At 47.3% G+C, this 11,516-nt stretch overlaps 1 protein-coding gene across 1 annotated transcript; it reads right to left on the reverse strand.

Moving 5' to 3' along the window:
- Positions 1–8,462: 8,462 nt before the first annotated feature.
- Positions 8,463–9,798, reverse strand: LOC119309547 (ankyrin-1-like). The gene is made up of 2 exons (XM_037585527.1): positions 9,120–9,798; positions 8,463–8,787 (listed from the first exon to the last, which is right to left on the reverse strand). The coding sequence occupies exons 1-2, from the start codon at positions 9,796–9,798 to the stop codon at positions 8,636–8,638; spliced, it is 831 nt and encodes a 276-aa protein (XP_037441424.1). The 3' UTR covers positions 8,463–8,635.
- Between the last annotated feature and the right edge of the window lie 1,718 nt (positions 9,799–11,516).

Here is an 11,516-nt window from a genome sequence, read left to right on the forward strand (position 1 = left end):
AAAGCACTTTTACCATGCACGAGAGATGAGGATGCATGCAAAATAGCCAATAGTATTTGCGAAAAGTCACGGGAGCGGACGAGCTCGCACGCTCTCGGAATCGCTGGCCACTCGTTCACATCGAGATATGGCTGCGTTAGGAATTGTTGGCCTTATTATATTTGAGCCGCATGGGTTGATGGGAGCTAGGTGCATAATGGACGGACGTTTGCTGGAAGTGGAGACGAGGTCCAGGACCGATCTGTGCCATTGTTATGCTTCACACCCCATACCCCATACTCTACGTAACGGACAGACATGTGCACGTCGGCAGATGGGGGGCTCGGCCACACCGTAATCACTCATTTTATTGAGATATTTTAAGATGATCCCGCTGGCAAGAGGAAGAATCAATTAAATTAATTGCTAGAGGTCTCCTTGTTTACATATGTGATTTACTAGCTGTTTTTTTTTGCCATGATTAAATTCTTTTGATTCTACTTGGTAGATTATATATGCCACCACTTCCCCACCCTGTAGTTATTGAACATGTGGCAAATTTCCCTTCGGTAGCATGGCAAATTTATTAATTTGCCATGTTTTTGAGAAAAAAAATCATACTTTTATCATGTGCCCATTAAAATTCCTAAATTTGCCATCTTTTCAAAAGAACAAAAATCCTAAAATTGCTACGCGTATTAAAACCCCCCTGCCCTTAAGTTGCCATAATTTAGGGAATGATTTTTTCTAAGTTTTCCATGATCTATGGAACATTTTCTCTTAAAAAAAGGACAATTGTAAGTCACGTGTTTCTCGTACAACACCATGGCGATTTTGATGCTTTAAATTCTTTTTGTATTTTTTACCACAGCAAATTCATTGTTATATCACGGCAAAATTATTGACCTTGTCTTTTGGCAACAAAAAAAATTGTGTGTAGCATGGAAAAAATCTTCCTGTCAAATTTTGGACGCATAAAAAGGAAACAAAACACATCGCAAATTTTTTTACCATGGGAAATATCATGTTGGACCATGGCAAATTTATGGTCGCAGCCATGGGGATTTACCTTTTCTGGTCTATGCGAAGATTTACACCAATTTGCAAAGTCAACTTCGAGACATGACAAATTGCAGTGTTGGACCATGGCTAGTTTCGGAGTATGGCAACAAAATTCTTGTCAAAGTTTAGACGCACAAGAAACCTAACATATAATTTTTAGCATGGCAACACTTTTAACATAAGAAATCGCATTGCTAGACCATTGCGAGAGAAAAAATCAGATCTGCGGCAAATTTATTTTTAAAGCCATGGAAATTTACCTTTTTCTTGACCATAATAAGTTTACCTCCATTTCACGAATTCAAACTTTTGAGCGATGGCAAATTGTGTTGCTGGTCCATGGCTAGTTTTACATCAATGGCAAAAAAAATCAAAATGTAAGAAAACATATTTTACCATGACAAATTGCATCGCTAGACCATGGAAATTTATTTTCAGAGCTATGGCAATTTATATCTTCCTGGACCACGACAAGTATTGCATCCATTTGCAAATTCAAACTTTCGATCCATGGCAATTGCAATGCCGGACCATGCTACTTTTACATGCACGGTTTTTTTAGACATGTCAAATCGTTGCTTCATATGGCAACATACGTGAATATTTTGAAAAACATTCGTCATGTATTTCAGAAAAAAGATGTCACTCATAAAAAATATTCATTGTATATTTAAAATGTTCATCACGTAATTTAAAAATTCATTGTGCATTAACACTTTTTACATTTACATGAACATTTTTTAAATTGCGTCAACACTTTTTAAAAGGTGTTCGTCACACATTAGACAACCGTTTATCGTGTATTTAGAAAATGTTGATTGTGCGTTTAAAATGTGTTCATCACAAATTAGACAACCATTCATCATGTATTTAGAAAAATATTTATAGTGCGTTTGAAAGTGTTCATAGTGTAATTCAAAAACATTTACCATCCACTGAAAAGTTTTCATTGTGTAAGATGAAGGCAACAAAAATGAATGAAATCTAGCATGTCTAATCCCCTGTTCTCCCTCTCAAACCTCCGCTACGGCACGGGCTGAAGGGCACTAGTGGCCAGTCCACTGGACAGGAATACCCTCAAATCGCCGAAATCACTAGTTAAGGAGTACTCATTACGAAGTTCATTCCAATTCCCCAGGTTGCGACAAGCGGCGCACACAGGTTGCGACGAGTGGCGCGTTGCATGTGCGCCGCTTGTCGCAACCTATGAGTTTTCCCTTTTTTTGATATCCGTTTATTGAAAACATTTTATCTCTTAAACCGTGCGTCCAAATCTCGAACCACTTTCGCCGTTGGATTCCTCGCGTCGAGATCTTCAAAATTAGATCCCATGTTGATAGTTTTGACGAAATTTTTTCACGAAAAAAACCAGATGAAAAAACCGAACCGGAATCACGGATTTTTCCCTTTCCGGAAGAGGCACGCCCGTGCCTCTGACGAAATCACAACCGTGCCTCTCGCGGAAGCAACACCGTGACTCCCGCGAAAAAAAGAAAAACAGAAAACACGTTTTTTTCCATTTCGGAGGAGGCACGGTCGTGACTCTCGCGAAAGCACAACCGTGCCTCTCGCGGAAGCAAAACCATGACTCTCACGAAAGAAAAAAAATAGAAAATATGTTTTTTTTCGTTTCCAAGAGGCACGGCCGTGACTCTCGCGAAAGCATAACCGTGCCTCTCGCGGAAGCAAAACCGTGACTCTCGCGAAAGAACAAAAACAAAAAACGTGTTTTTTTTTGTTTTCAAGAGGCACGGCCGTGCCTCTCGCTAAAGCACAACCGTGCCTCTCGCGGAAACAAAGCCGTGACTCTCGCGAAAGGAAAAAAATAATAAAAAAACACATTCTTTTGCGCAAATTTTTTTCCCTGAATTTTTTTTTGTCGAAAAGTTAGGGAAGACCGATGGAAAACCTAAACGTCGAAAACCCCCAAAAAACCGTTTAAAAAGGCAAAAATGCATACGGAAAAATAAAAAAATAAAATCCGAAGGGAGCGTCCAGAACGCGACATGTGGCGAATGATTGGGAGCACACAAAATGATGCTGATCGTTGCGAGGCTCCCAAAGAAGCGCTTGTTAATTAGTTGCTCTCTTAAATCGGTCCCACTTTTTTTCTCACCCCAACGGCGTTTGCGCACCACGGTTCAGGAAGGTCGGCATCCTGTTCCTACTGAACATGGACACTTTGCTATCATTCATTAGTTTTGCTATATGGGGCCAACACTGTATAGCTGTATGTGGACTATTTTAGTCCGCTATCAATTAATGCCACGTCCGGCAACGAGCAGGAGCACGCGAGCTCGTCCGCGCTTTGGCCGTTCTCACGTAGTATTTGTTATTCCCTAAATAATGTAGTACTGTATTCTGTCAATCCATCAATCAACTTTCGGAACTACTGAGCAGCCGACACCCATGGCCGAACATTCGATGCTTTGATCCAGCGGCCGGCCTCCACTTTGTGCCATGCATGTACGGTCAGATCAGTAGCATCGTCCAAACATCGGCTGCACACCGTCGTGTGTATAGCAATTTCTCTACATGGTTTCGCTACATCTCTCAGCAATTTCTCTGTGAGATCTGTCTCGCTACATCTCCTAGGAATTTCTGTGTGAGATCTGTCTCGTTGCATCTCCTAGCAATTTCACTGTGAGATCTAAATCCATTTTGACCTCGGATTTCGAATTTCACCCATAAAAAAGACTCATTTTTTCTTCTTCTTTCCGAAACTGAGACGGCTACTAATTCCAGCCTGCACTGGGTTCGATCCGATTCCTAGTCTCAGTCACCGTGCTTACATATTCGCGACCGCTACTCGTTCAAGTTCTAATCACTGTTTTCCTTGCTAAGGATCTGAAGGGCACAAACATGGCAGTGCGCAACAAGAGCAGCGAGAAGATCAACACTGATAGGGCGCTCAGTAAGACGGGGTTCAGGTCAGACAAGAGGTTGTGCAGGCCAGCCCTCCCTGAGATGCCAGATGAGCTTGTTTTGGAGATCCTCCTCCGTCTCCCAGTGAAATCACTCCTGAAGTTCAAGTGTGTATGCAAGGACTGGCACGCCATCATCTCAGGCCCATCCTTCATCCGGATGCACCTTGAGCGCTCCGTGTCCAACCAGCAGCGGCAATCCTGCTACCTCATCACCCCGCATTTGCTGGATTATGCCAGTGATGATTTATGGCCAGATACATTCTCAAACAACATCCGCTTCTACAGATGGCAGCACGGGAGTTGTCAATCCAGCGCCAGTCTAGTGTATGCAAGGAACTTTCAAAGGGAGTTTGGATCAGTCTACAGGTTTGCACATTGCGACGGCCTTGTGCTGCTGCCCACGGACAACAAGATGTATGTTCTCAACCCCGCCACAAGGGACCTGCTTGCTTTGCCCGAGAGCCCCCGGCGTATGCTCGAGCCATCCTCCTTCTACCGCGGGAATGTTGGTTTCGGACGCGACCCTCGCACGAACAAGTACAAGGTGGTTCAGTGCTTCCGCCATTCCACGGACAATGGCCTGGGGGGCTACAGCACTGGAATGGAGGTTTTCACAATAGGAAGCAGCGGTTCTGCGGCATGGAGGGCCGCCGTGCCGCCGTACCCCGTTGGTAATTGGAGAAACGCGACTTTCTTCAAGGGGTCTCTGTTCTGGATCCTCCGCAAGCTCCGTCAGAGGGAGCCCCCGGAGACCCGTCTGCTTCGGTTCTGCCTGCAGGCTGAAACGTTTAGCTTCACCCCGCACCCTCCCTGCCCTGCACTTGACCACCAAAACTTTGCCATGAGTGAACTAGGTGGTGAACTGTGCCTTGCTCAATATGAATCTTCAGATCAGATTGTGATCTGGATGGCAAGCGATGGTGAGGATCCGAAATGGAACCGGCGATACGTCGTTGATGTGGAGCCATGCGTCACAATAGCTATTTCGCAGTCTGGACTTCTTTTGAAGAGAGTGAACCGTATGATCTCACGGTACAACTTCCAGAATCAGAGCGTGGAGGATGTGGCTGGGTTGGAAGCTCTGAGGTACCATGGACCCGGGGCGCGTACTGTGGAGTACAAGGGAGCAAACTTGTTCTTCTTCGATATGATTCCGTACACAGAAAGTCTCATTCCCCTACACCATGCAAGATGAAGTGCGACACTGAATTTATCTTGTGTATTATCCTCTTTTTTTTTCAAACATGTATGAATGGAAGTATTATCCTCTCTTTTTTTTCAAACATGTATGAATGGAAGTATTATCCTCTCTTTTTTTTCAAACATGTATGAATGGAAGTTGTATTTGAGCCACTGCGCACTAGTGGCAAATCCCTGGCTGAATAAATGTTTGAGCGGCATATTACTTCTATTTACCTATGCTCATATTGATGTCCATTTAGAGTGGCAAAAAGCAAAATGGACAAAAACCAGTGTGGCCAGAACAACAAATTTCCCATCACAAGTCACCTTGTAGTTACTACAGGAGGTTATTATTAGCTCTGGGAGCATCGTATAAGATTGAAAAAGAAAACAAGAAAGACGTTATGGGGAAACCACAAATAATAAAATTAGTAGAACCAACCTCAACACAAGGAGTCCAGAAAACAAGCGATAATCTTGCTTATTAATATATAATATCATATTTGAGTAAAAAAATACATAGCCTCCTCTTCTTATAATCCAGTGCCCAGCTGGGCTTTGAATGCGCTGCAACTTCTTAAAAGTAGAAATCATGCCCACAAGACCCCTTGTGGATTGAGCATGCTTCAAGCTTAAGTGACCAGTGACCAGTTTCTCTGCTACAGGTACATGTGTCGCCATGCGTATTCTTGCCATCCAAAAATTACCATGAGTGGCCAAATTGTAAGCAACATTACCTTCGGCATCTCCGATCTTAGCATTACTGACAATATTCCTAGTCTACCACATACCACCATCATGAATTTAACAAAGCTTCTCAACTAATGATGGCATGTAGAGGAGTTCTAAGGAAGAAAACACCACCATGACCATAGTAGCAGTTCCAGAAATAACTGGGGTGATCATGATGTATATAGCCAATACGAAAGCCGTCCCCAAAGATAAGGCTCCATTGAAAGATAACCATAGGAACTGAATCCTCTCAACATAATCATCCATCCACCCGTTCCCCTCCCGAGTCGCCCCGCGCGCGACCGGGAGGAAACCCTAGCCGCCGCCGGCTGGGTCCCCCCTCCCTCTTCCCCTCTCCCCTCGTCGCCGCAAGAGGGCGCGGCCAGGCAAAGCCTGGTCATCGCCGGCGGCGGCGGGGAGTTCCTGTCCCCTCTCGCGTCGAGCTCGGGGCGGGCCGAGGCCGGCGGGTCGGGGTGCACCGCTTGACGGCGGGCGCGGCAGCGCGGCGGCGCGTCGGTGCGGTAGCGGCGGCGTGGCGGCGGCTTGACGGGCGTCGTGTGGGGGGGCGTACTTGGGGGCGGGATGCGGTGGTCGACCGGATCTGGCCCTCCGGGCGGCGCGGCTGCGGGCGGCCCCCTCTGCCTTGGCCGTCCTGGCTGGGGGAGGTGGCGGCGCAGGTGTGGTGGTGTGTGCGGCGGCGCAGGTGGTGCGACCGGTGCGCTGGCCGATCTGGTGGCTACATGCCCGGCGGATTCAGTCCTGGAGTCCGGCGGGCGGCGCGGGATGGGCAGTGGCCTCGTGTGGCTGCTGCTCCGGCCGTGGAGAGTTCCATAGTAGCTTGGCAAGTCGGCTGCGACGGCGGCTGGCATGTTTCGGCGTCGGTTCGTCCGTAGGCGGCATGCGGCGGCCTTCGATTCCTCTCCCCGTCGCCCGCGCTCCACTTCCGTCGATGGATTGGGCTTTTCCCAGCCGTGGTCCATCGCCCGTATCGCGCCCGGCAGCAGGACCGCGCTCGTCTCGCGCCCGGCAGCAGGACCGCTCCCGTCTCGCGCCCGGAAGCACGACCGCGCCCGTCTCGCGCCCAGCAGCAGGACCGCGGCCGTCTCGCGCCCGACAGCAGGACCGCGCTAGTCTCGCGCCCGGCAGCAGGACGGGCCGATGGCGGCTGGTTGGGGGCAGCTCAGGGGTGCAAAAGGTGGGGCCTTTCCACCCGTCTCTATAGGTGGCGTGGCGCTGGGTAACTGGTGAGGTGGCGTCGAGGTCTTCGATGCCGGGGCGGCGGCCTTGGTGGTGGTGTCACGGTGCTCATGGGCAAAGCCTGTGCCTGGGTGCTGCCCTGTGACCATGGTCGTGTGGGCGGCATGGTCACCGGGGTGTGGCGTTCGGTGGCGGTGAGTATTAGTCGGGGTGAAAACCTGTTCTATCTTCGGACGGACTGGCGGCGGCGAAGCTCGTTCCCTTCCTGAAGGCGTCGTCGCGGCCATCATTGCCCGTCGTGTTGCTCCAGGGGAAACTCTGACTCTCGGGTCGGACGGTGGCGGCGCTCCGGTGTCGTATCCTTCCTGAAGGCACCGCCTTGGAGCCCACGGTTCGTCACATGCGGCTTCATCTCTTCACGGTCAAGGACCCGGCTGCTCTTGTAGTGCTTGGGGTGGTGTTGCTGCGCTCAGCGCTTATGTATCTTGCCTCGGGTGTGTGTGTGTTGTGATGGCGTGCGTTTGTACCGGATTGTTGTTGGTCGATGCTTTATATATAAAGCGGGGCGAAAGCCTTTTTCGGTAAAGATAACTATATGGATATATTGTAGTGCATGTAGCGCATGGGTATTTCAACTGTAGGTGTTCCTGCAAACACAAGGCTTAGGACGGCTAAAGACGAGCATATAAATGCCAGTGCATTCGCCATCAAGAATCCTTAGAATACTTTTTCGGTAGATAGAGTTGGTGTTCCTTCCTTAAGGTGGTCATCTGCTCTGTAACCCCCAGGTAAGGCGAAAGCAGCACCAAAAGCCATTGTTGTAATTAATGCTAAGCCAAGGCCGAGAAATTGCGTTGAGTTTGATATTACCGCATCAATCTTAGCGTCAGATTGGGTACTAGGTCCCTTTTTCATGATATTTCGCCGACAGATATGAAGTGTAGCGTCGGCAGATATGAGAGCTTGTTGTATCAAAATCCGTGAGTGCTGCAGATCAGAAAAAAAAAGCAATATCATGTTATCAACTTTCTATTTCTCTCTGAATCTAGGAAATAAGGTACTGAACGAAAGGAATGTACGTGGTTTACCAACAGGCAGTACAACCCGGTTGGAGTACTGCTAACTGAAATTTCTCACGGGGTATGTTGCTTGTTGTTTGGTAGATTAAAATCTACTTCTTTGTTTGCGAAGAGACAAGTGAAACTCCACCAGTCCCCAACCTCCACAGCTAGATGTAGTGCAGTGTTTCCTTCATTATCTTGCTTGTTCATAATTGACGAAAACATGGGTGTCTGGCACGCATACCGAATTATATCATATCTTTTCTTCGTGACGGCAACATGGAGAAAAGTTCTCCCACGGGCGTCACGTAAGCTGGCGCAACCTGGGCACTTTAAAAGTAAGATGATGACAGATGAAAGTCTTCCCGCTAAAGCAGCGACATGTATGGGGAATGACCCTTTTTGTCTGGTTGATATGCTGAATATGCATCCGCCTCCAATATTAGCATGGTAAGGTCCATTGGTGTTTCAACTACGTTCAGAAAACTTGTAATACTAGTTCCATTTACCACTGGCACGGCATATTGGGGAAGCATACCACGTGTGCCCGTTTCTAATGATACGGCAAAGTGTAGAGGCGTGTTTCCAAGTTGGTCTCGCTTTTTTAGTAAGCTCCTTGTTCCAGTTCAGTAGTAATTCTGTCATATCTGCAATTTGATCCTCTCTGTGTCAAACAGCGCTATATGCAAAAATGCATGTGTAAAGGTACATTTGGAAATGTTTGATCATTGAGTAGAACTCTTTATTGTTATATGTAGAAGAATGACTTTGATAAATAAATCTTTACCCTAGGTGTGAATAATTGCTATGCACTCAAGAGGGAATCTGAAATTAATGCGTGTGTGAAAGAAAATCGCACACCCCTAAACTTGATCATTTTTTATGATCACAGCAGTGGCATAGAACAAACATGGCTATCTTGATCATTTCGGTACAACGGAGGAAACTAATGCGCCAAGTTGGGAAGTAATTAAGGTACCTCTGCTTCGAAGAACTGCAGCATGAAGAGCATTCTGCCCATCAGGCCCGGAGTATGACAGCTTCTTGTCTCTCTCGTGGAGCTCCCGCGCGATTTCCTCATGTCGCAGGGAGACGGCGAGGAACAACGGCGCGGTTCCGTCGTCCGGGACGCGAGCGAGGAAGGGGTCCGCTGCCATCAGCTCAGCCACCGTGGGCATCTGAGCAGCGCGGGTCGCCTCGTGCAGGGCTGTCTCCTCGAGCCCGTTCTGCATCCTCACCAGCGTCTCCACCCTCCCATCTTCACCAGCGACTTGTTCCCCTCTCGCCAGCTCAACGAGGAGAGCGGCCATCGCGGCGTGGCCGGCCCTGGCGGCGCGGTGCAACGGCGTGCTGCCGCCGCCGTTGTGCGCGCCCAAGAGGCGCGGCGCCTTGTCGTAGACTGCCCTGGCTTTTTTCTTCAGGTACCCGTAGGCTGCTACGATGTGGAGTGCGGAGTCCCCGTCTGGGGTGACCCCTTCCAGGAGCAAGGACGACGCTGGTGGGCGCGCGGGGTGGTCGACGTCGACGACGACCTCAATAGGCACGTCAGCCGCTCCTCCGTTCAGAAGGTTCGTCAGTTCCCTGCAGCTGCCATGGCATGCCATTGCCGCCTCCAGCAGCTCGGGATGCATGCTAGATGCGTTTGCCACAGCAGCCATGCTGCCGGTTTGCTCTCTATGTGTGTGTCACTGTCAGTCTGTCACCACAGTGACGACTCTAGGTAAGGAATTGCACAAAAGCAGTCTAAAGCAGGAGAGCATTCCTTTATGCTTGACTTGGCTTGCAAGGCCTTATTTGCATCCGGCAACACGCAATGAATGGGCAGCAAAAAAGTGGTTTATGCAGTCACTCAAAGTATCAGTCTGGCTCTGGTATGGTCATTCTGATTAATGAAAGAGCTTTGCTACACCTACGTAAAGATAACTTATGACTGAGCTGGCCTGGCCTGATTGAATTGGTAGAAAAAAAGGCCCAGAAAAATGAGAAAATGGTATCTGATCCAGTAACAATGCATACAGCTTTCTTTGCATGCTGTCTACGTAACAATGGATGCTCTTTTGAGGTTTTATTTTATACTCCTAGTTTGTATGTGATCTGTTTAACTCGAGCTGCAATTTGGAAGACAGTTGCGTCGAGCTGGAATTTCTTCTTTGCTTGATCATAATGTGAACGCTCTTGACATTATTGGAATGATAAGGTCGATTCATCAAATCCGTCAGTCAAAGGCAGATATACTATACTAACTCCATTAATTAATGGACCGTGATATTTGGCACATGTGTGCCATATAAGCAAAACTGCCACACCTTTATTTTTTTAACTTTAAAGTACCACACGATCTCCTTCCTTTGACCCCGCCTTCTCCCGAACGACCCCGCAAGCTCGCCCGAGAAACCTGCTTCTTCTGCACATCTCGCGCGCCCATCCCCGAGAAAACTGCCACTTCTTCACGTCTACCACATGATAAAACAAATATTGCGCATGTCCCACACCTCCTTGGCACCAAAGCACGCCACCACAACCAACTCACCCTTAGGTAATTGTTGCTCAAACTAAAGAAACTAATCATTTTGACCCCATTTTTTTACAATTTTATTACTACAAAAAGTACAGAAAATTACCACGATTTCCCCTCAGGACAAAGTTACCATGGTATTTGCATGCCAGTTATCAGGCCTGTGATCCGTAAGTTACCGTGCTATTTACATAGAACTTACCAGGTACTATGTTTCAACAACCACACCCCTTTCAAAGTTATCATTGTGTTCTGTACACAAGTTATAAGGTCTTCGATGTGTAAAATACCGTGGTACTTACACATAAGTTATCAGGGTATGTGTACATCAACCTCGCCCCTGGTCAAAGTTACCATGGGGGATTGTACATGAGTTACCGGGTCTATAGTTCGTATATTATCATGATACTTATACCTAAAAACCTGGGTTTGTTTCGGTAACTTTTTTCATGGGTCAAAAATTACCACGATGTTTTTGCATAACTTATCACGCCTATAGCGGGTCAAAGTGGGCCATTTTTCGGGCCAACCCACGAGCACGTGTGCCCCTCATGGTACTAAATATTATGTGGCTTTTCAGTGGCACACCATGTGTTGTGTTCATCTAAGAGGCCCGATGAGGCGAGTGTATGTTTTTAACAACTTATTTTCCTTTGGTAAAAAGTTACCATCATGTTTATATTGTAAGTTATCGGTTACGCGGTGCTTATATTATCATGTTGTTCACACAAAAATTATCGGGGATGTTTTGAACAACTTTTTCCTAGGACAAAAAGTTATCATGGTGATTCTAGGTAACTTACCAAGCCCGCAGTGCTTAAAATATTATGCTATTTACACAAAATTTATCAGGGGTATGTT

The sequence above is a fragment of the Triticum dicoccoides genome, chromosome 5B (assembly GCF_002162155.2).
Source record: "Triticum dicoccoides isolate Atlit2015 ecotype Zavitan chromosome 5B, WEW_v2.0, whole genome shotgun sequence".
Classification (NCBI taxonomy): Eukaryota; Viridiplantae; Streptophyta; class Magnoliopsida; order Poales; family Poaceae; genus Triticum; species Triticum dicoccoides.